The sequence below is a fragment of the Leucoraja erinacea genome, chromosome 5, assembly GCF_028641065.1.
Source record: "Leucoraja erinacea ecotype New England chromosome 5, Leri_hhj_1, whole genome shotgun sequence".
Lineage (NCBI taxonomy): Eukaryota > Metazoa > Chordata > Chondrichthyes > Rajiformes > Rajidae > Leucoraja > Leucoraja erinaceus.
This window is the reverse complement of record NC_073381.1, coordinates 65,606,521-65,632,523: the sequence shown is the minus strand read 5'-3', so window position 1 is coordinate 65,632,523 and position 26,003 is coordinate 65,606,521. Positions and strand designations below refer to the sequence as shown.

Below are 26,003 nucleotides of genomic sequence, written 5' to 3'. Positions count from 1 at the left end.
TTTTGTTTTAATTACACCCTTGTAGTTGCAATGGAGAAGTATTCAGATGGTTCAGCTGTCCAAGCTGTGAAACTATTCTGCTGCTTATAATGGCAATACACCAGTTTATTGATTAATATACTGATTTATTTCCCTCCAGTTTTTTATCATCATGTTGCAACTCCTGATAAATCAATGGTTACTCTATATTAAAAGATACTGCTGAATGGAGGGAAAATCCTGTCCAAAGTAGATTAAAGCCACCCATTTGAGTAATAATGAGTAACATGGAACCTGGTTCTTCAGTCTGAATGTATTCTTGTTTTTAAGACATCAAACCAAATTGAATTGTCTGCATTGGATCTCAGATTGCAGACATTGATCAGAGGTCACATTTTACATGGTGATATTATACAGTTTTAATCAATATTATAAAAGAAAGATAATGAGTACATGTTGTTAAACACACTATGGTCTATAACCAAACCTTTTCTGTACTTTTACACAGCTTTGTGAAAAAGAAAAGTTGCTGACAGAAAGGAACCAGCTGAATGCTTGCATGGGAGAACTGTGGGATAACTTCTCATGCCTTTGCCAAGAAGTGTGTGGAGATGTCCAATTAAGCCCGGAACAAATGCAGACATTTTGTCCAGTCTTTCGGCCAGTGGATGAGCCTGCAGCTACGGGTAGCACCATCTCGCCCCCTGATGGATTGGAGCGGAAGTTTCAGAAAACGCAGTGCACTGGAGATGGTGTGCAATGTTGCTCAGAGCAAGCAGGATCCCATAATCAAGACCAGTGGCCGTGCGGCCACAATGCAGAAGTATGCACAGCGGGAAATATGCAGAGGCTGCTTGACCAAGGAACGTGCTTGGAGAAGAGGCCCTCTTTTGAACAGTGCAGTCAAACTGTGACGGTAGATTTCTGCCAGGAAATGGCTGATAAATGTACAACTGATGAACAGCCTAGGAAAGACTGCACCCAGTGACTGATTCGTTCTTCCCTTTTGTTGTTGTTTTTTTTTAAATAAGCAGGCGGTTCACTTGATCAGGATGCAGACAACATTCATCTGTTGATGCTTTTCTCTTTGATGCACACTACAACAGTCTTAATCAGCAGCAATGCTCTGTCCAGGTATTACTCCTCACAACAGCCGAGGTTTATCCTCTCATTGGTGCTATACCTTGCTTGTGCAGGGAACATGACAGTGATAATGACGCTGTTATTTTGTTATGATTATTAATTATTGTTGTAAGGAGTTTGGCCTTCATTCTCAAAAAGAATGTCAGCCAGCATCTCATTTTACCTTGAAGGACCCTACAAAAAAACTCAGTTATATCTTTCAACACGTTCAGTGGCTCATGCCACACACCAACTCAGGAAATCTTCTGAATGTTCAACATGACTCAGTAACATTAAAGATGGTTTCTCATCTAATATCTGCACACTGTAAAATGTACTCCTGCATCCTCTGTTTTAATTCATTATTATACTGGAACTCTGTTTGCCTTGTACAAAGAATCTGGTTACAACATTCCCATTTTGCCTTCTGCAGAACCTGACCGGAACTTTTAAGATATTAGTCAGTTAGATTTTCACACTTGAGCAATATCACCTTCTTTGTACTTAGAAAAAAAGAAAAAAAAAGAATTGAAGTGTAATTTATGTAAATTGAATTTGTAAGACACCTCTGGCACTCCTTTGAAGGTGCCTTTTGAGCAGGGAAGATCTATTGTTATTGCTGATGTAGAAGCGTGATGGTCAAAACTGCCACTTGCACTGTGTCCGTCATTGGGCTCTTTGCTCTCACACCTGATGCATTTACACAATTGTGTTTAAAAATCAAGGACAAGATATTCAATGAGATAGAGGTCAGGCTTTGTCCCTTCCCAACCCAAACAAATATTGAATGGCAACACTTGCCACAGCAGCGGCCACGAGCGAGAGTTGTGCAGAGTGACCAATAGTGGATTTTGTAAATTAGGCTCTTGGTATTCATATTCACTAATGTTTCAATTTTTAACTCTAATTTTCAACTATAATTATCATTGTTAATGAAACTTCTGCTTTGAGACTAGGTTTAACACTGAAGTGTAGGGATGTGAATGCGTGGGCCACTGAATCGGAAATACTGTATGTAAACCTTTTGAAAATATATATTTTTTAATCACGAACTTTAACATTATTTTGTTTTTGTTTTTTGGTTTTATTATGACCCTAGAGACATGCTTTTGCATTGAGTAAAAGGCTTCATGGTTCCACCACTGCATTCTGTCACAGAGACAGTGACATTCCAAATCTCCCAGTGGAATTTCCTCCTCTCGCTAACCCTCTCTCTCACTCTCTCTTTCCCTTTCTCCTCTATATCTCTTCGCTATCTCTTCTCTCTATCTCTCCTTCTCTACCTCTCTCACTCACACTCTCTTTCTCTCTCACTGCTAGTTATTTCCCAAATTAGATTAACTATTAACTGACATCTGATTGAGACTTACACTTGTGCATAAAGCTTCTGCTTCACATTTCTTACTGACGAGAAGATTTAACACAGGAAAGAGGCGATGCCTTTTCTTGAAATTTTCTGCACACTTTTTATTTTGGTGAGTGCAATCTGGTGAAAACTGAATACACTGATCAGCCCAATTCAGCCAATATACTTTTGGTACTCTAATTCACCGAAAGCAGGGAAATTAACTTTCTAAGCTAGATAACAAGAGTGAATTGAAATAATTAATTGATTGGAGAATGTTTGGGGACATACCGAGCCTGTGGACCTGTAAGAACAATGCAATTTTCTGTGGAGAAAAAAATATATTTTCCAGAAGCTATGAATAAAATAGCAAAACCAGTTGTAGCAAAGATTACTGCTGTCGTCATACAGTAAAATATTCCCTTTTCCATTTTTTTGCTAAAAAAAATCTCAATGCATTTCTGAAACACAGCATTTGGTGTGACAGTCATGTCTTTCCAGTTCTCCACTTCTGACCACCTCTGACCACAGCTCGAGCTTTTTCCAAAATACTGCCTCCTATGTCCTAATGTGCCCCAAACCCTTTTATCATTCATTGCTCTGCCTGCTACCTTGGTTTCCAGTTAAGTGGTACCACGTTTTGTTTTATAATTCACACCTATTTTCAAAACTTTTCTTGACTTTGATCCTCTCAATCTCTATAACCTTTCCCAGCCCTATAATCTTTAGACCTCTGCACTACGAGATCTAATCTAATGGGGATTCCCTATTTTAATTCATCACCATAAACAGCCATGTCCTCACCTGCCTAGTCCTTAATCTCACCACCTCCTCTTCCAAATCCCTCCACCTAGCTACCTCCTTTTTTTTTCTTTAACAGTCCTGAAAGCCTACCTCTGACCAAGGTTTTGGTCATTCATTCCCCTAATATGTCTTTGTGTGCTTGGTGTCAAATAATTGCTCCCTGGGATGGTTTACAATTTTAAAGGTGCTACATATACAGTATATTGTTCTTCTTCTTGTTATTGGTGTGTAAAACAACCATTTCATCCTATTGGGGACAATAGTCTGTATTAGACAATAGTCTTACACAAAGCCAGAAGTTGCAGGTGTAGACCACTGGCCATCGAAAGTTGGAAAGGGAGACATCAGAAAGCCAATTAGATTAACAGAAAATAATGAGACACTTCTCTGACGATTAAACCTTAAAATACAGGGAGTTTAATTTGCATTTTGTGTTCAGACAATGCTGATTCTACCCAAAGCTACTTCAAGTAACTGCCAATATTGTTCAGTTCCTAAGCTTGGTGGTTGCAGCTGGGCAATTCTAACCATTCTTAGAAAATGTTGTGTGCATTTCAATTTTAATTTAAATGATCATAAATGGTAAGCAAATATCCCTTTATCCTGACACAGTTTTGCAATTGTCGGTTTTCACCTTGTTATAAGTTTTTTTTTAATTTCTGATGCAGCTAGGTATGTTTTAACAGTTGTTATTGCTAGATATCACTTCCAGTTTCCAAATAATGGAAATATGAACTGTAACAATCCATGATCCATGCATTTCATACCAGTGTTCCAGCAGCATTTTTTCTTTAATGCTTCAGGAAAGTTAAGCTTAGTATCCATAATATAGCAGTAAACTATTTTCATATTTGCATAACTGATTATGTAAAAATTTTTGTTGCTATTCTGAACCATGTTACAGTTTATCAGGAGATTAACAGGAGACATTATTTATCTCCCAAGTGTTCTTGTATTAAACTGCACAGACAACCTCATTTCAGTTCATTGTATATTGTTGACATTACCTATAAAAGTCAGAGTAGGTATTTTCATTCATAATCCAAAGGTGCCTTGTTTTATTCCAAATTGATTCTGAAACAGATAACATTTATCCCGTGACATTTTGCCCTTGTTGATGTTTTTAAGACGTTTTTCTTCATGCATGTAAATAATTGTAAGATTTTGGTGTGTATAGTTAAGTATATCTCTTATTAGTGAATTGTCCAATTGCATGGCCAGAAACCTCATTTAATATATTATGTGTAGTCATCGATTTAAGTGAATTGGAATTAAGTTATGCCATTGTTTTTTAAATTCCTGTGCTTCCAACATTTAAAAGGTCTACTTGACAGTGGATTGGATAACATTCAGAGTAAACTGGCAAGGTATTTATTTATTTGAAAACATGCCCTTCTAAAAATATAATTTCCAACATTTTATCCACCTTTACAGAGTTTTTAAATCTTTGATATTTATAATTTTAAATTCCACCATCTTCCCAAATAAGTCGTTTTTCTACCAAAATATGTTTTTAAATTTGAAAGCTTAGCTGTAGTTTTGCTTCACCCATCATGATTATATATTTTTTAATGCTCAAACATGCATAAATATTTCTGAATATTTAACATTGGATAGGGCTCCCACCTGAACTACTCAAATAGTTTGTGAGGGAGAACAGGCCTCTTATACTTAAAGGAAATTCATTGTTGTTTAAGAGGCAGGACTCTCCTATACTACAAGTAGAAAACCCTGGAATTACTAAGTGAATCAGGCTGCAGCTATGGAGAGAGAAACAGAATTAATGCTTCAGGTCAATAGCCCTTTATCAGAACTTTATTTCGTTTAATTTTCCACAGTCTCTGCAGTAGCTCAGAAAGAAGGTGGGAAGTTTTACCTCAGCTTTATCCATTCTTTTTGAAAGACTTGGGTGGTTACTGTACTATAGATACTGTACAGATACAGGTGCTGTAATTGTACTGAATAGACATATGCTACATATGGCCAGATGATTACATATGCACCAGTTAGTTTCTGGAACAGTAATTCACATTCCAATTCATTTATAGTCAACATGCAGCGATAACGAGATGCACATACATATATCCCCTTGCAGAAATAACAGTTAGTAGAAATAAAAATAGATACATGGTCAATTCAGCACATGGTAAAGAATGTTTAACACATTCAAGCTCCTCAGCGTTCCAGATCTTCTTCCTCTGTAGTCCTGTGTTGTCTTATAAAATGGCTTTGCCATTATGCCATCATCACCTGAATTATTAATCAATTAATTAATTTGAATGCTGATTAACTTGCTTAGAGCTTTGAATAATTTGTTTCTTATTCCAACATAATTTTATTTTCCTTGTTGGGATTTGGTGGAAACTGTACACCATTTCCAGTTCATTGGGGAGTTACAATAGGACCCATCCATGTTACCACCAGAGCTTTATTTAAAATCTTCTCTCCTGGTACCAGACCCATGAGGCTCAGCTAACTTGGGGACCACACGCAACAAACCCTCTATAGTCTGAATTGGGAACATGTGATTGAGGTGCAGCAAGAAAAGGGATGGAATCAGTATAACCTTTGCTCACGTCCTTCCTGCTCCATAAAGAAACCTTGGCAAAAAATCTTGCAGGCCTCCATTTCTTGTTCGCAGGATTTGTTCTGTGGGAACCAGCATCACTCTCTGCAGCTAGGTGGTCTGTAAAATTAAACATGTGGTGCTTTGAAGAAATTCTTTGCATAAATATTTTTGAAGTTGAGTCAGCTGTGTACCCCCCCCACTTACCTCCCCACTAAAACACGCACCATCCACCGACCAGTGACTAATAACTCAAGCAGCTGTTTTAATTCTGGCTTTCCCCAGTTTCTGCCAAGCAAAACGAGTTAACATTTCTTAATAGGTGAGCGGATTCCCGCAGAAGGGTGTTATCCAATATTCAGGTACATGCCCAGTGTGGTGAAGCACAACATGTATGCTCAGTATTTAGAACTGCTACAAATTCAGGCAATGATAGTTGTAATACCAAAGGGGGAAATCAGTATCTTAAAAAGTATTATTTTCCATAACTTAATATCAGAGAAAATTTAGCTTTCTAATTTGATATTTCTTGAATTTTATTTAATAATGGTGCTGTCTAGCCATTCATTTAAGACAATGGGATAAATATCCATCAGGAACACCCCGTACATCAAGCCAGAATAATTATTTAAGGCAACATTCATTAGTTTTTTTCTCTCAAAACTAAAATACTGTCACTACAAATGTAGTGCTATCATTTTCAAATTAAGAAGATCTGCACAGATTTTTCAGCTGTCGATTATATTATCGCAATCCAATGTAAATATGTTTTACTTTGTAAATAGCCTTTTCATGAGTGCTGAGAATTTTACCCCTATAGTGTTGTGTGACAAAGTACATTGCTAATTTAAATTTCTATGTTATTTAATGTATGAAATACATTAATATCCGCTTTATGTCCCTCCATATATACACCTCCAGAGCAGGTGAAGTCATTTGAAAATGAAACGTTTAAGGAAAGTTGTCACTAAGGAAGCCTGGCTGTTTCACACACAGTACAGGTGGTTTTAGAATCATATTGGAATTAAATGCACCTTCACTCTTGCCTTATGTAACATAGAATACTGTGGAGGCCATTTTCATGATGGGATGGAAATAGTTCATCTGGAGTGGGTGGGAGTGGGTAAGACTCAGAGTTAGGTGCTCTCTCTCGAGTGACACATATCTACCTGTACATTGTTCCATACCTCTCATACTTGGTCAACGACTGTTATCATCAGGTGTTTTTTTCTACATAGGTTTTTACACAGATTTTGTGTGGAATAACTGTAGTAAATAGATTCAGCATATCATTTCAACGTTCTAGATCTGAAGCTTGTAGATCCGAGTTATTTTTATCCCAGGTGACTGTTCTGCGGTGTTTTTACTGTCACTATCAGATAGCTGTAAACGTTCCCTCTTTGTTAAAAAAAATGTTAGAATGAAGTGAAGAAAAATCACATTCAATGTAAATACAGTATTGTTCAAAACATGTTTTAATAATTTTACTGCTAGTGTTAAAAGATTTTTGTCTAGACACCGTTGCTGTTGAAATAAATGACATACCATCGCATAGCATATCAGATTGTTTATTGTAATTAATGGTTATCTCAAAGATAGTACAATCATTTCAACCGTGTCTCACTTTATAGAAATATGCCATTCTGAAGAATTAGCCAACAATAACTAGCTTCTACAGTTTCCTAGCACCTAATCTAAATAATTTTTCAGCTGCAGTGGTCATAATAATGTTCTTCAATACAACAGTTCATCAAGCCATTCTGCATAATTCCAAATAATTAACACTGGAAGAAATTCAAGATCTTCATTTGTCATTTGGCATTGAAGGAACGTGGTTTTAAGAATTGGGAATTAATCTGAAAAGCATAGGGTCCTAATATGATTTATAATTATTACCAGTTGTAAATTGAAACAAGGATCAATTGAAACTTCAAGACTAGATCAGTAATCTGAAAAGGCAGTACCACAATGTTTCAAACAACAAGATCCCAGTTGTATGGAAATGTACATTGGAAAACCAAACCTACTCTCCAAATATCAAAGAAAAATATACCAATTGTCAAGATCATTGTATGCTTTTCACTAAAATATTATAGGTAAGCAATTTAGACAACCTTTTCCACTATTTAATAATATCCATAATCTAATTTAGTCAATGTATTATGAAAATGCATAGATTTATGAGTACATTGATAGAGGTTTATGAAATAACAAAATAACTGAATATACGATGGATCGTTTTTCCAGTTCAGCGACATAGAATCTGTGAAATGCGAAGTCAAATTGTGTAGATGTAGACAGTTCTCTTTCCAGAGCAACATTATTAGTTACATGATGTAGTTTATTTTCGTTAATACTATGGAGAAATGCATAAGACCTTGATCAGAGCATATATGGTAAGTAGCTTAATAAGCAACCTTAGACATACAAAAATATAAATATACTAATTAGGAGCAGGGGAGGCCTCTCAGTCTTCCAATATTGCTCTGCTATTTTAATAAGATCACGGCTGAGCTGATGGTGACCTCCCTCCACTATCCTGTCCTCCCATGGTAAAACCTCTGGCCAATGAAGAAAGGGATTTCAAAGTCTCACTGTCCTCTGACATCTCATTTCCCTTTTAAATCAGTGACTGGTTATGGTGAAATAGTGAATTACTAGTTCTGTATTCTGCTACAAGAGTAAATACTTTCCAAAGTCAAAGTAGCCTTGCGGTCTGATCGAAATTCCGTTGCCTTGCAGTCCTACATATAGTAAAAATGACACAATAAACACAAATTAACATCCACCAGTGAGTTCACCAGGCACCTCCTCACTGTGATGGAAGGCAAAAGTCTTAAGTTTCCGTACACCTTGTCTCAAATCGTCAGGATTCTATATGTTTCCGTCACAATCCCTCTTACTCATCAAAACTGATCCAGAGCAGAATATATAAAGTGCTGGATTAACGCAGCATCTCTGGAGGACATGGATAAGTGACATTTCTTCTTCAGAAAAAGGGTCCTAACCTGAAACATCAGCTAACCGTCCTCCTGGGATGCTGCCTAACTCAGAGTTATTCTAGCACTTTATATTTTTGCTCAAAATTGCAGCATTCTTGTGCCCAGCTGATCCATGTCTAGGCTATCCATCCCTTTCTTATAAGAAAACTTTCCTATTACAAACATTTTGTATTGTAAAATGTCTGGGTGGCTGCCAATGCATATCCATCCTTCCTCTATAAACAAGAATAGAACAAATGTACAAAGCACTCCAGGTTAAGTATTACCAATGTCCTTTATAAATGATACATAATTCTCCTTGCTTTTGTTGCGGGTTCGATCCTGACTACGGGCGCTATCTGTACGGAATTTGTACATGCTCCCTGGGGCTGCGTGGGTTTTCTCTGGGTGCTCCGGTTTCCTCCCACACTCCAAAGATGTACAGGTTTGTAGGTCAATTGGCATCAGTAAAATATTGTTAAAATTGTCCCCAGCGTGTAGGATAGCGTTAGTGTATGGGGGTTGCTTGTTGGCGCGGAATTGGTGGGCCAAAAGGTCTGTTTCCACACTCTGTCTCTAAAGTCTAAATAATCCTAAATCTCTTTGCATCTCAGAATTCTCAAGTCTCTCACCATTTTTGAAAATATGCTATTTAAGAGAATTTCCGGCCAAAATGGACAATTTCTAATTTTCCTGCATTGTGCTCCATTTGCCAAATATTTCTCCACTTATTTAACCCATCAGCAAATTTAGCAACCATACCTTTGGTAATTCCGTTCAAGTCGATTAGATAAATTATAAAAAGTTGAAGCCCTCTATTGATCCGTGATGCGACCCTCATTACATCTTGCCAACTAGATAATAACTAAATTCTATGCAATCCCTTGTCCTGTTAGCCAGACGATCTATCCAGTCTGAAGAAGGGTCTCAACTCGAAACATTACCTATTCCTTTACTGCCTGACCTGCTGAGTTACTCCAGCGTGTCTTTCTTTGGCGTAAACCAGCAGTTCCTTCCTACACAATCGTCTATCCATACCGTGACAAGATACGAGCAGGTTTCAGAGATTCAGATCAATGATGGAGAAAGAATGTTTAAGCAATATCAAATGAATGGGAGAAAAAACATTTATTAAAGCAACAATAAAACTCCAATCAAACAGCAGTAAAACAGCAATTAAACATCGAGCCTCAACATCCTTCAACTGCAAAAGCTTGACGGGATCTCCTACTTACGACAACTAGATCCTACAGTCTGTGGGTCCGGGCACCATTCCCCCTGAGGAGAAGTACTGTGAGCTCGCTCATTATGTTGAAAAACTTTCCCTACCATCGATGGTTCAAAGGTACTTTATTTGTCACATATGCAACAGCACAGCTAAATTCTTCTTGCATATATTACACATGCTAGCTCCGCCATTTTTTGAGCCATTATTCAAAGTCCAAAATCTGGTCGACCCATGCACTCGGTGTACTGGAAGAGTTTCCGGAAGTTTTTGGAACTATTGTGCCAGGGAACAAGGTTAGTCCTAAAATGAGGAGAATTGCCTACTCTCCAATTTTACTGTGCAAGACCAAGGTTTAACATTATATTATAATAGCACTCAACAATGCAATATACCGTATATCTGCTCTGAAGCAAATTGAACCCAAAACCTTCCAAATTACAAATTATTGCAAACAATAATATCACCACTGAGCCAAACTGTAACAAAAAGGAAATGGAAGAAGGAACAGTGCAATAGAATATATTAACAAAAATATTGAAAGTAAAATTGGAAAACTTACCGCAGACTACAACCAACAAAGACTTTATAATTGTAAGCAAGTCTCAAAAGATTACAATATAATATGTGGTAGTTGCTGTGGGGATCTTTTTGATAATCCAAAGGCATTTAAAAAGATCAGTTACTCCCAGAGGTTAGTAGGTAGACTGATACTTGGTGTAAATGACTTGGAGACGTTCAAATCCCGCTGACGGGGGGTGGGGTGGGGGGGGGGGAGGGAGAAGAACTCTTAAGTAGGAGGCCATGTGCATTCAGAACGCACTGGCAGTAAGTAGCCAAGGAACAAAATGTGAGACATTGGTGCTTCCCTGTGAGTGCCACAGTGGTGTAGTGAACCATCTTACCCTCAAGTACTGTCAGTACGGAGTTTGCATGTTCTCTCGTTGGTCTTCTCTGGTGCTCCGGATTCCAAAGTCATGCGGGTTTGTGGATTAATTGGCTTCTGTAAGTGTGTAGGATGGAACTAGTGTACTTTGGATCACTGGTCAGTGTGGACTCGGTGGACCGAAGGACTGTTTCCATGCTGCATCTCTAAACTAAACTAAACAAATGAGGCTCCCTTTCTAAGAAGCATTTTGGTAAAGTTTATTTAAGCAACTGTAACAATTAATTTTAATGCCTTTGGATCTTCTCTAGTTTGTGCTGGAGATACCAGCAATGCCTTGTAGTCAGTTGTCCAGTGTAGCATAGGAGTGGTTGCTGAGGCTCTCTGGTCAGAAAAAGCTAAATTCATTTCATTCCCTCCTGCAAGAGACAAGCGACTAAACTGCTTTGTGTAGCAATGTTACAAAATTTTGAGTTTTTAAAAGTCAAGTCGGCAATTTATCCCATCAGATAAAGCATAAAAAGAAGTTTAATTTGACACCTAATTCACTTTCATAGCTTCAGTATTAAAATAGTTATGGCCATTTTCATACTCAGAAATTAGCATTTTGTTCCCTATTGCTTTTCCATTGACTTAACACAAAAGCTGTGATCGAGGACAGTCAAAAGCCCATAACTTTCATAAAAATTAAGAGAACTGAAAGAAATTTTCAGTTATTATAGATTGAAGCATTCTGAAACAAATATGAAACAATCTTACTTGGATGACCTGAAATTAAAGCATATAATTAGTTAGTTACCCAATTGTAGCTAATTACATAATTCAATTACTAGATCTAAACATCTATCCATTTCTTAAGAAAAGATCAACATTTTTAAATAGCCTGTGTCCAAATAACATACACACAAGAATTTACAATATAACATGATTTTTGAATCTCATTGTCATGGATTTATAGGCCAAATGGAAGGAATTTAGTGTTTAATCCCTGCAAATTAATGACGATTTAAATAATCTTGTGAGTGGGTTTTTCTGGAATGCGATCATTTGGAACGTTGTGGCTGCAGTGAATTTGAACCCCATGTCGGCAGGAAAAATACTGCCGGTTCGCATGGGCTCCAAGTTACCTTCTCGCAACTTAAAATTTTGATTAAAGGGATCTTAAGAAGCACTTTTTAATGTAAAAATAAACAGTGTACCTTGCCTTGTCCCCTACATGAGATCCGTCCCGTTGTCGGCGTTCACGGCTTTAGAAGATGATTTTTAAGTTACTATAGCAATTAAATGATCCAACTTAGTTTAAAAATAACTGCAGAGAACGAATGTCGCAGCGATTTTTCGTCAGCAACTAAACAGGCTGAACAACATCGATTTCAACAGCCAGGAGGAAATGGCGTTTTAAACCCGCACCCCTCTCAAAGGCGCCAAAGTCGCGCACACGGGCAGTGACAGAACTGCAGCGCCGCTGAAGGTAAGTTTTGCAACATACCTACTTTGTGAGGATACTACACTTCACCGGCAGTCAAGGTGCCACAGAATGTTTTTTTCAGGTTGAACCTGCAGCTCCGCGATGCACCTCAACAAAAAAGATTAGATTTTTACAATATCTGACTTGAGTTACTGGCACACAGTTAATGACATAGGTACACAAAAAAGCTGGAGAAACTCAGCGGGCGCAGCAGCATCTTTGGAGCGAAGGAAATAGGCAACGTTTCGGGCTGAAACACTTCTTCAGACTGTTTAAGAAGGAACTGCAGATGCTGGAAAATCGAAGGTACACAAGTCTGAAGAAGGGTTTCGGCCCGAAACGTTGCCTATTTCCTTCGCTCCATGGATGCTGCTGCACCCGCTGAGTTTCTCCAGCTTTTTTGTGTACCTTCAATTTTCCAGCATCTGCAGTTCTTTCTTAAACAGTTAATAACATAGGTCAGTGCCCAGGAAGTTGCCAGTGGTCATTATGCTTTCTCAGTGCAGGTACCGCAATGTCACCTCTTAGCCAAGCCAATGCTGGCTGCTCAGCAACAAAGGCCATACACCTGTAATACAGTGCATTCAGAAAGTATTCAGACCTCTTCACTTTTTCCACATTTTATTGTGTTACAGCCTTATTTTAAAATTGATTTAATTCATTTTATTTATCAACAATCTTCACACAATACTCCAGAAGGATGAAGCGAAAACAGGTGTTTAGAAATTTTTGCAAAGTAATAAAAAAGAAATAACTGAGATATCATATTTACAAAAGTATTCAGACCCTTTGCTATGACACACAAAATTTAGCAAAATTGTCCGTAGACCTCCGAGACAGGATTATGTTGAGACACAGATCAGGGGAATGGTATAAAACAATTTCTACAGCATTGCAGGTCCCGAAGAGCACAGCGGCCTCCGTCATTATGACATGGAAGAACTCTGGAACCACCAGGACTCTTCATAGAGCTGGCCGCCCGGCCAAACTGAGCAATCGTGGGAGAAGGGCCTTGGTCAGGGATGTGACCAAGAACCCGAGGGTCACTCTGACAGACCTCCAGAGTTCTTCTGTGGAAATGGGAGAACCTTCCAGAAGGACAACTATATCTGCAGCACTCCACCAATCAGGCCTTTATGGTAGAGTGGCCAGGCAGAAGCCACTCCTCAGTAAAAAGAACATGCCCACTTGGAGCCCACTTGGAGTTTGCCAAAAGGTACCTAATGGACTCTCAGACCATGAGAAACAAGATTCTCTGGTCTGATGAAACCGAGATTGAGTTCTTTGGCCTGAATGCCAAGCGTCACGTCTGGAGGAAACCAGGCACTGCTCATCACCTGACCAATACCATACCTACACTGAAGCATGGTGGTGGCAGCATCATGCTGAGGGGATGTTTTTCAGCAGCTGAAATGGGGAGATTAATCAGGATTGGGGGAAAGATGAACAGAGCAAAGTACAGAGAGATCCTTGATGAAAACCTGCTCCAGAGCATTCTGGACCTCAGACTGGGGCAACAGGACAACAACCCTATGCACACAGCCAAGACAATGCAGGAAGGGCTCTGTGACAAGTCTGTGAATGTCATTGAGTGGCCCGGCCAGAGCCCAAGACTTGAACCCGATCAAATATCTCTGGAGGGACCTAAAAATAGCTGTGGATCGACACTCCCCATCCAACCTGACAGAGCTTGAGAGGATCAGCAGAGAAGAATGGGAGAAATTACCCAAATACAGGTGTAGCGTCATACCCAAGAAGACTTGAGGCTGTAATCACTGCCAAAGGTGCCTCAACAAAGTACTGAGTAAAGGGTCTGCATACTTATGTAAATGCGATATTTCAGATATTTCTTTTTAATTACTTTGCAAAAATGTCTAAACACCAGAAGTGTGGGTGTGGCTCAGTCTCTGCATGATGGGGGAGGGAGAGGTCACGACTCTTGAGCTGTGAATCAACTGAACACACTGAATGTCTACTGAACTGTGAGTTTGGTGTTTTGTGTGGTTTTATGGTGGTTTCACCCTGCATGAAGTGGTATGAAGCTGGTATGAATTTGGTGGCCTTGCTGCATTTGAATTTGGTGGCCTTGCACCCTGCTTGAAATGGAATGAAAGTGCACTTGAATTTGGTGGCCTTGCACCCTGTTTGAAGTGGTTGGAAACTGCACTTGAATTCGGTGGCCTTGCACCCTGCTTGAAGTAGTAGGAAACTGCACTTGAATTTGGTGGCCTTGCATCCTGCTTGCTTGAAATGATAGGAAAATTTCAAGGAATAGCCACGAGTCAACTGCAGCCCACCAGCCGTGAGTGAGCTGCCAGCAGATCAGGCTTGAGGGACTGAGCTGCCATCCCAAGAACCCATACCAGCGCTCCAGAAAGCCCACCCACTGACCACCAATATTGGAATTGGTGGAGAGGTGGAATATTGCATCGGGGGACCAACCCTCCCTTGTGAACATGGGATCCAATGGGTCCCACTTAGTCTATCTAGTACCTTATAAGTCTCAGTTCAATTTGTGCATTTTGTGGATTGGTCCATAAACAATCTCACATGTGCCTGAGTTATAGGGAGAGGTTGAGTATGATGGGTCTCTTTTCCTTGGAGTGCAGGAGGATGAAGGGTTATCTTATAGAGGTGTATAAAATCATGAGAGGAATAGATTGGGTAGATGCACAGAGTCTCATGCCCAGAGTAGGTGAATCGAAGACCAGAGGACATAGCTTTAAGGTGAAGGGGAAAAGATTTAATAGGAATTTGAGGGGTAACTTTTTCACACAAAGGGTGGTGAGTGTATGGAACAAGCTGCTAGAGGAGGTAGCTGAGGCTGGGACTATCCCAATGTTAAAGAAACAGTTAGACAGGTGCATGGATAGGACAGTTTTGGAAGGATATGGGCCAAACACAGGCAGGTGGGCAAGTGTAGCTGGGACATTTTGGTCGGTGTGGGCAAGTTGGGCCAAAGGGCCTGTTTCTACCCTGTATCACTCTATGACTATGATTTCAGGTTTGATGTATATCTTAAATCCACATGATGTGTATTTTAAATCCAAGTTGTCACAAACAGGTCAGCAGGATTAATTTCAGTGCACTTTAGATGCCATTGTTTTGGACAATTATATAGTAATAAACCAAGTGATTGAAATTGCAGCCTGCAAGACCATAACAAGGTGCTGTTTGTTGCTTTCCCTTTTGGGTCTGTGATCTATTTCTGCTGCCATTTTCAGTGTAATTTGCATGACATACCATCTGTCTGACTTCTGCTATAACCAAAACTCAAAGATTTTGCATTAAAAAGGGAAGAAGTGGGCGGGTTACTTGAACAGTCATAGAAAATGTCACGAGACTGAGAAGTGACCGGTATTTTAAAAGCTACATACTAGACTTTCTGAGTAATGAGGGTGAAGTCTGTAGCTCACAATACTCTGTTGCACTAAATTCTTAAATCGAGGTGTAAAGCATTGAGAAAACCAGCAAACCTGTTTATAGATGTAGTAAATGTAGAACAGTCACCTGGTTTTGGAGTCTCAAGTCTCGTCATAAAATCATAGCACAGGAACAGACCCTTCGATCTATCCTGTCCACATTGACCAAGTGGGCATATTGGGCCATTTGCCAGTCTTTGGCCCATGGCCCTCAAAACCGTTCTTGTCAATAATTGTATCACCTTCTATATCTTCCTCTGGTAGCTCCTCCAGACATGAACTAACTCCTAAGTATAAAGTAGCTCCCTCTTAAAGCTCTTCCCTCTCAATTTAAGCCTCTGCCTTCTGCTTTTAGAATCCTCTATCCTGAGTGGAAAAACTGTGAGCATTCACTTAATCCATGCCCCTCACGGCCATTTTCATCTCAATAAGGTCACCTCTCAGCGATCTACGCTGCAAGGAAATATGTCCTGGCCTATCTAGCCTCTCCCTCTAACTCAAGCATACAAGTCCTGGTAAAATCCTAGTGAATGTCTTCTGCATCATTCCAACTTAATGACATCCTTCCTCCATCTGGCGACCAGAACAGCACACAATACTGCAAGTGTAGTTTCACCAACAACTTGTAGAGCTGCATAATGAGACAACATTTGTACCCAATACCCTTCCCAATGAATGTAAACGCTTTCTTCACCACACTGTGCACCTAAATCACAACTTTCAAGGAACCATGCACGTGCACTCGCAGACCTCTCTGTTCTGCAACACTTGCCTTGGTTAAACATACCAAAGTGCAACGTCTGACACTTGTCAAAGTTCAATTCCACAGGATAACCTTCCTCACTGGATACTATGCCACTTATTTTGGTGTCATCCGTACAATATGTTAACTGCATTGTCATCCAAATCGTTAATGTATGTAACCAACAGTGGAGGACAAAAGCCAATTCCCTCAGCAATTCACAGGTCACAGTCATTCAATTAGAAAACCCATCCTCCACAACAATCTTTTGAGTTCTTCCCACAAGCCAATTATGAATCTAATTATCTAGCTTGTCTATGATTCCATGTGATCTAACCCTCCAGCCAAGTCTACCATATGGGACCTTACCAAAGGCCTTAAGGACAAAAAAGACGATGTCCATGTAGGGAATGTTTATTGCCCCACTCTCATCAATCTTCTTGAGGACCTCTTCAAAAACTCTTATCAGATTTGTGAGAGGTGATTCACCACATGGAAGGTGTCTGCCGCCACGGACATTTCCACTGACTTCTGCGCACAGAGAATGAGATATGTAAATGGACCATAGATATACAAGTGGACTTTTGCATGTCATTTGATGTTCTGCATGGTAGGCTGCCTGGAAGATTAGATTGCAAGAGATCCATGGAAAACTAGCTTACTGGAAGGAGAATTGGCTTCATGGAAAGAAGCAGAGGGTGATTGCAGAAGGTTGTTTCTCAGACTGGAGGCATGTGACTAGTGGTGGGTCTCAGGGATCAGTGCTGGGCCATTTGTTATTTGTGGTTTATATCAAGGATTTGGATGAGAACTACAAGGCATGATTAATAAGTTTGTAGTTGACACTAAAGTGGGTGGTATCAGAGAAAGCGAAGATGGTTATGAAAAATTACAGCAGGATCTTAATCAGTTGGGAAAGTGGGCTGTGGAATAGTTAATGGAGTTTAATGCAGATAAGTGTGAGATGTCCATTTTTGGAAGTCTTCAGTTTAGATTTAGTTTAGTTTAGTTTAGTTTACTGTCACCTGTACCAAGGAACAGTGTAAAGCTTTTTGTTGCATGCTATCCCGTCAGCGAGAAGACTAAATAATTACAATCAAGCCATCCACAATGTACAGGTACAGGATAAAGGGAATAAAGTTTAGTGCAACATAAAGTCCAATAAAGTCCTATTAACGATCCCTGAGGGTCTCCGATGAAATAGATGGTTGCTCAGGACTACTCTCTACTTGGTGATAGAATGGGTCAGTTGCCTGATAACAAAATGGGAAGAAACAGTTCTTGAATACAAAAGTATGCAGTTTCACACTTCTGTACCTCTTGCCTGATGGGAGAGGGGAAAGGAAGGAGTGTCCGGGGTGAGACTCCTCCTTGAGATGCCGCGAGAGGGGAAAGGCTTAATAGGAATCTGAGCGGCAACTTTTTTCACACAGATGGGGGTGGGTTCCTGTAACGAGCTACCAGTGGAGATAGTTGAGACAGGTACTATAACAATATTTAAAAGACATTTAGATGGGTAGATGGATAGGAAGGGTTTAGAGGGATATGGACCAAATGTGGGCAAGTGGGACTAGCGTAGATGGGGCATCTTTGTCAACATGGGCAAATTGTGCCGAATGTTTCCTTGTAGAATGACTGACTATCACAACTCGTATGTCCCAATTCTGTTGCATCCGTAATCGTCTCCACAGTAAAACCAGATGAGAAGTATTAATTTAACATCACCCCTTCTTTTGTGTTTCTACCAATAAATGGTCATGCAGTCTTTAAGGTATTCTTTTACTTGATGCATTCTTTCCCGTGTAGAATCTCGGGATTTTCCTTTCCTTTAGAATAAATGTTAAAAACGGTCGGACGAGCTGGATCATTATTTGCTGATCACTCCAAAGCGAAGGATGGATTTAACCATAACTTTAGGAGTGGACTCTATTACTCTCCCTCTGTACTTCAAGATTTAATATCATACAGGCAATTGCATAATTATAATGTCAGCTTGTCTCCATAGCAGACACCCAAAGTTTGGACATGTTTGTTATATGTAGTTTTCTCTTTAAAGGAATGAAGCTTGATTCTATTAAAATAAGGTTTATAACAAGATGTGCATGTACATATGAACCAACATACCAGAGTGGGAGCCACCGTATAGACATTTCTTGGCATTTGGCATTATTGTTTTCTATGGGCACCACAATCAACTAACTGTGATGAAGAGTGAAAAGTGGACAACCTGTGTACTTTGTAAAGAGAATAATACAAGGTGTTGGATTGTGTTCTTGTGTGATGTTACACCACAGCCAATGAAGTGCTATTGAGTTATCAAGTGAAATACAGCAGAGAAGTTAGCACATGTAAATAGCTTTTTTTATTGTCAAGCAAATCACCTTATCAGCTCATCCTAGATGTGGTAGAGATCAAGTAATTTTAGTTCTCTTAGTGAAGCTTCTCTATTAGCGACTTAGATTGAAAGTTATGAGTGCAATTATCAATGTAACACTTACCTCTGGAGGTCCCCCAAAGCAACGTCTACAAAATGCTGCTCTTCTGATTCTATGCCTTGCAAGCCAGAGTTTCATCCGATCTATGCTCAACGGGAACCATTAGACATGGCATCTTCTGGCAGAAGATACTTGAGATGCATGAACCATATCATGGAATGAGCTCAACATAAAAATTCATATAAGCCAACATAAGAGTTATGTGTCCCATGTCTAAGAATTTTATTTAATACTACACTGTAGGACTCGTTGGGTCCCAGCATCACATGGCAGGGCTGGTCCCCCAACGCAAAATTCCACCTCTCCACCAATTCCAATATTGGTGGCCGGTGGGAGGGGCGGCATTCTGGAGAGCTAGTATGGGTGTTGTGGGCTGCAGGGACTGGTTTCCAGAGGGCTAGTATGGACATTGTGGGCCGAATGGATTCTTGGGCTGGCGGCTCAGTCACTCAAGCCTGTTGTGTTGGCAGCTCGCTCACTCACGGCTGGTGGGCTGGCAATTGACTAATGGCTATTCCTTGAAATTCCATTTCAAGCAGAGTGCAAGGCCACCAAAGTCAAGTGCAATTTCTTACCACTTCAAGCAGGGTGCAAGGCCACCAAATTCAAGTGCTGTTTCATACCATTTCAAGCAGGGTACAAAGGCCACTAAAGACAGCGAGTCGTGACCTCTCCCTCCTCCATCTTGCAGAGACTGAGCCATGCCCACACTTCTGGGTTTTCTAGTCCTTCCCCCTCTCACCAGAAGGGGCGTGGCCTTCATGGTGTGATTGACAGGAGGGAGAATCTCAACATTTTTTAACCACTAATAACTTTTATTTTTCATCGATGGGAAAAATCCACGGCACCTGATGAGCAGAGGGGGGACTGAGTAAGATGGGCAAAAATCACAGCCGTATGTGGCAGCATTTTTAAAAAAAAATCAATATAAAGAGCAAACAGGAAGTGATCAAGATTAGACTTTTAATTATATAAGAAGGCAAGGCAACTTTAATTAGGCAAGGCAACTTTAATTAGGCAACACAGTTTTAGCATTTCCAAACCAATGGCAACACAGCTTTAACATTTCCAAACCAAAGGCAACACAGCTTTAGCATTTCCAATCTATATTTTCAAGCCACATTAAGAGCACTGACAGGTCAGTAAAACCACTCACAGTTTAGTTCACATGTGTTCAGTGTTATTCACAGCTCAGACTGAGAGACATGACCCTGTCGCTCCCCCATCTTGCAGAGACTGATTGAAGCACTCAACACTTCCAGGTTTTATAGTCCCTCCGGAAGGGGTGTGGCCTTCAGGAGAGAATCTCAACATTTTTCAAACGCTAATAACTCATTTATTTTTCATCAATGGGATAAATCCTCTTGTCCTGCGCAGCGGAGGGGGACTCTGAGTAAGGCGGCTGAAAATCACAGCCGTAAGTGGCAGCGGTTTTTCTAAAATCAATATACAGAACAACAGGAAGTGGTCAAGATCAGACTTTTAGTAATATAGATGGTGTTAAACTAAAAGTGGTGTTTCAAGTCTGTGAACATAATATCTAATATTCAGTTGTCCTAACTATTGGTACCTATTCTGCATACAAGGGGACCAAATACCTAGGATTTATTTTATAAATGGACATTTTGTGCACTTGAAAACTAAGCCCTTCTGAAAAGTTGCCATTTTACAGCACTAATGTCATTTATTTGCTTTAAATATGTGATGGACAAAGTTATGTGTTCCATGACTAAGATTTGTATTTAATATGGTATTAAACTGAAATGGTGTTTCTGACATTGTTTTGCAATCAGCTCACATAGCACAGATTCAACTATCCAACAGGAATATACAAAAATAGCAAAGTGTTGGAGTGCAATAGAAATGAGCTATTCCATTTACAGACATCAAAGACAAAAGAATATCAATGATTGTTTAATTACCCTAGGGGGGAAATGATACAAGACACATCATAAGTATTTAATTAGTCTTAATCCCTATGCAGAACAGATCCAAATTGTTTCCAATTACATAAGCCATTGAAAGGCAAGTCTGCAGGTCATAACAGATGGCAGAAAACTCTTACTTTGTCTTGGAAATAATGATACGAGTCATGTTTTGTAATTAAAATAATGTATTTTGCTTTCTTTTTCTTTATAATTGTAGATCAGTAGATTTCACGTCGGGGGAAGAAGTGTGCCTGACCAAATTAATGGACAGGGATATTTGGTAAGGAAAAAACATAGAAACATAGAAAATAGGTGCAGGAGTAGGCCATTCAGCCCTTCGAGCCTGCACCGCCATTCAATATGATCATGGCTGATCATCCAACTCAGTAACCCGTACCTGCCTTCTCTCCATACCCCCCTGATCCCTTTAGCCACAAGGGCCACATCTAACTCCCTCTTAAATATAGCCAATGAACTGGCCTCAACTACCTTCTGTGGCAGAGAGTTCCAGAGACTCACCACTCTCTGTGTGAAAAATGTTTTTCTCATCTCGGTCCTAAAGGATTTCCCCTTTATCCTTAAACTGTGACCCCTTGTCCTGGACTTCCCCAACATCGGGAACAATCTTCCTGCATCTAGCCTGTCCAACCCCCTAAGAATTTTGTAAGTTTCTATAAGATCCCCCTTCAATCTTCTAAATTCTAGCGTGTACAAGCCGAGTCTATCCAGCCTTTCTTCATATAAAGTCCTGACATCCCAGGAACATAATGGTGAAACCGTGCTCCATTCCAACAAATGGGAATGAATTGAGGCCATTAAAGTTTCCAGTCTGAATAGTCTGAATAAAGATCACTGAGTTAAGTTGCCACATTTGGAACTTGAATGACAAACTGTAATTTCAAACACATGATCAGAGGAAGTGCCATTTCAGTTTGGAGAAAAATAGCAATGCAAAGATGTTGCCTCCTTGAGGCATTAATCCAAATTCTGATCGCCTTTCACAGGGGAAGGTAAAAGATTCCAAGATATAATCTCCAACATGTCTGAAGGATGTACCTCCAGCTTTCTGAATGATTTTTACCCTTCAATCAACATTTCAGAAAAAAAATGCACAAAATAACTGTTCCATGTCCTGTGTTAAAACAGTGATCATTTTTTAATAAGTACTAGACTAAGTGGGACCTGTCACACGGGAGCCCTGGTCCCCCAACGCAACCCGTTCCTCAACACAATATTCCTCCACTCACCTGTTTCCCCAACGCAACCCGTTCCCCAATGCAATATTCCACCACTCACCTGTTCCCCCAACGCAACCCGCTCCCAATGCAATATTCCACCACTGACCCATAGACCCCAACTGTGCAGCGTGGCCCGTTTCCCCTCATCCCCCAGCATTCCCTCCCTCTCCTCTTCATTCTCTTTTTTTCCCCTCTCCTCCTCCCCTCCCCCAATCCCTCCCTCTCCTTTCCCCTACCCTCAGTCACCCTCCCTCCCTCCATAACTCCTCTCCCCTCCATACCCCCTTCCCCTACTCCTCACCTCCCCCTCCCACTATCCCAACTGACCTCCCCCCTGCCCACTTCTCCCTCTATTCCCCACTCCACCCTCCTCTCCCTCTATTTCCCCTCCTCCCCCACTCTCCCACCTCACCTCCCCCACTTTCCCCCCTACCCCCCTACCCCCATCCTCAATCCCCCACTCTGAAGTAATGAGATGACATTCAGTCTTAAGAAGGGTCACCTACCTATTTATTTTCTCCAGAGATGCTGTCTGACCCGCTGAGTTGCTCAAACGTTTTGTGTCTATCTTCCAACCTAGAACATCGTCTGTCCATTTCCCTCCAGTGATGCTGCCTGACCAGCTGAGTTCCTCCAACAGTTCATAGTTTATTATTCATTCTGGGACATCTGGCTAGAAGATTGAGAGATAACTACTGAATGGGTTATCAACAAGAAACATCTCAGCTTATCAATGGAAATAACACCGAGAGAGCTACAATTTGGGATGCCTATTCATGAGCAAATGATAATCACATAATTCAAAATCAAGAAACTATGTTCTTTTGAACCAGTAAAGGATCATAGGAAATGTAGTTTCGACCCTTGTCTTAATTCAGCCGATGTTTGTGTGTGTTTGAAGTAAAGCACAGGTGTTTCCTGTGCACGCGGATCCATTACAACATATCCTGTGCAGGCATGGACGAATAGATGTTTTGAATTTAAGGTCAAAAGAAACTGTTGGAGATCAAGGGAAACTGAATGATCTGAAGATCAATTGAACATAAAAAATATTTTAAAATGTATTAGTGGTGCCGAGTCTTAACTATGAATGGATCAAGATTCTAATTACCCCCTAAAGTTTAATTTGAGTATTATCTAATTGATACATGAGGTGGGGTTTCCTGCCTCTGAGTTTTTCAGGTATAAGTTTCTCTAACTTGTCTAAAAAGATAGAGAAATTATAGTTTAGTGAGCATTAAAATCAATATCCACCAGCCTTTAGAAAAAATGAAGCTCTCATGTAGAACAGATGGGGATATCCTATGGGCCAAAGACAATTGTCAAATGTGTGCTGTTTAAAACTAAGTAACATGAGAGAACAACAAAAGCAATGTAACTGGCGAGGCATGGAAACATATGCCAATCTTGGCAAGCTCCTGGCACCATGCAACACAAAAGATATCTCATTTGTAAAGGTTAAAGATTAATTACTTTCTCTGCAAAGCATCTTTGCAAGTACTAGAAAGTTACAAGAGTGAGTCTGAAGAAGGATCTCGACCCGAAACGTCACCCATTCCTTCTCTCTATAGATGCTGCCTGTCCCGCTGAGTTACTCCAGCATTTTGTGTCTACCTAGAAAGTTACAAATTTACCAAAGGTCAGGCAAGACCACACAGTTGTGTTGAACAATGCGTCTCAAAGATGTAAAGTTGCCACCTTCCTGAACTGAGTGCTTCAAAACAAATATGTGGGTGGAGAACAAACAGTGGAGCAGCTGGTAGCTGGTTGGCTCACAGCACCAGAGATCCATATTCAATCCTGAGCTCGGGTGCTGTCTATGTGGAGTTTGCATGTTCTCCCTGTGATCGCCTGGGTTTCCTCCGGGTGCTCCAGTTTCCTCCCACATCCCATAGATGGTTTGTCGGTTAATTAGCCACTGGAAATTGTCTTTAGTATGTAGGGAGTGGATGCAAAAGTGGAATAACATAGAACCAGTGTGAACGGGTTGATGGTTGGCATGGACTCGCTGGGCTAAAGGGCCTGTTTCCATGCTGTATCTGTAAAAGTTAAAAAGTTAAAATTTAAATGTTTGAGTGCACATGCAAAATTGTCTTATTGATGGAGATGGCTTCTAAATATGTTCATGAATTGTAGCCTGTGCATAATATTAGTATTTAATGCAGCAACAAGCAAAAGGCAGTGCAAAGGCAGGAGCTCTTATACTAGGCTTACATCACACGAGGAAGCTCAGCATAAAGGGCAGGGTGGCAGGAAAAATTGATACTGACATAATGGCGATCATTTATAACAAGTGTAGAGCAGTGAAACGCGACAAATACAAAATAAAATGCATGTAGCCTCAGTGTTGAAGGATAGACTCAAGATTGACAACTAGAGTAATATCAGTAAAGTAAGTTCTCAATTAAAGACTTCCATTTATAACAGAAAGCCATCAATAAGAGCTTTGTATAATTTTGATGATGATCAACTGTATAGGGATCAAAAATTAAACAACATATGTGCCAATGGCAGTGGCATTAATAGAAACCATAGCAATTGTAAAATCATAGTCAAAGCTTATTCCCAAAAAGAGGCACCACATGTAGATAGAGTTGTAAGAAGACCTTTGGCACATTGACCTTCATCTGTCAGGGAATCGAATATACATTTTGGGGATGTTATGTTGCAATTGTACAAGACATTGGTGAGACTGCACTTGGAGTATTGTGTTCAGTTTTGGTCACCCTGCGATAGGAAGAATGCTATTCAGCTGGAAAGGGACAAGGGAAGATTTACTAGGATGTTGCCATGACTTGAATCCCTGACCCATAGGGAGGAATTTATTCCTTGGAGCACAAGAGGCTGAAGGGTGATCTTATAGAGATATATAAAATCATAAAAGGGAAATAGATTGGCTGAATGCACAGTCTTTTTCCCAAGGCAGGGGAATCGAGAACTAAAGGGCATAGATTTAAATTGAAAGGGGAAAGGTTTAAGAGAAACCTGAGGGACAATGTTTTCACACAGAAGGTGGTGAGTGTATGGAACAAGCTGCTAGTACAGTACAATACAAATATGGACAGTGAACAATATCCATTGCCTGCAATCTTTTTGCTTGATCCATAGACATGAAAGTGGTCACCAAGTTGAACCTGCCACATGCATATGTACAATAAAGCACAGATAAAGATGCTAGCATTATTGAATAATACACACATGTTAAAGAACTTTATTAAGCAGCCATATGCTAGCTCAAAATATTGGAAATCAAAATAGGCTCCATGCCCAAGATTTTATTGGGAGTCCAACTCTATTTATGGAATCGAAATGACATTATAACCGCATTTACCACAGAGGAGGATAATCTCTGCATTCTTGATGAAATATTTAGATGGTTTCATGAGCAATGTGTTGAGCTCCAGAACGGTGAATGTGTCTGGGTCCTTGTGCACAAAAAAGTTGATTATTTCGTTTTGGGGGTGATGCAACCAGTCTACAGCTCATCTGTGAAAAGCTCAAGGCCATTGGCAAGGTAAAAAAATCCTAAAATCTCAATCTTTCCTGGACATGTACAATATCATGTAAGATATCTGCTGGAACACACAATGTTAATGTATTAACACTAACCACTGAAAATGGATCAACTGTACTGTGGGTGGAAGCAATAAGAGATAGTATGTGAAAAGAACGTAAAGGCCACTGATGTACAGTGCATTCAAAGTATTCAGACCCCTTCACTTTTTCCGCATTTTGTTAAGTTACAGCTCATTCTAAAATGGATTAAAATACTTTTTTTTTATCATCAATCTACACACAATAC

At 40.0% G+C, this 26,003-nt stretch overlaps 1 protein-coding gene across 4 annotated transcripts in view; it reads left to right on the top strand.

The window, feature by feature from the left end:
- Window positions 1-4,227, top strand: part of bach2b (BTB and CNC homology 1, basic leucine zipper transcription factor 2b) — a 235,514-nt gene extending 231,287 nt beyond the window's left edge. For all 4 annotated transcript variants that reach the window (XM_055635828.1, XM_055635826.1, XM_055635827.1 and 1 more), the window contains exon 6: window positions 488-4,227. In XM_055635828.1, coding sequence (XP_055491803.1) covers window positions 488-967 — 480 coding nt within the window. In that variant the 3' untranslated portion in view covers window positions 968-4,227. The remainder of the gene's footprint in view (window positions 1-487) is intronic.
- Window positions 4,228-26,003: the final 21,776 nt, after the last annotated feature.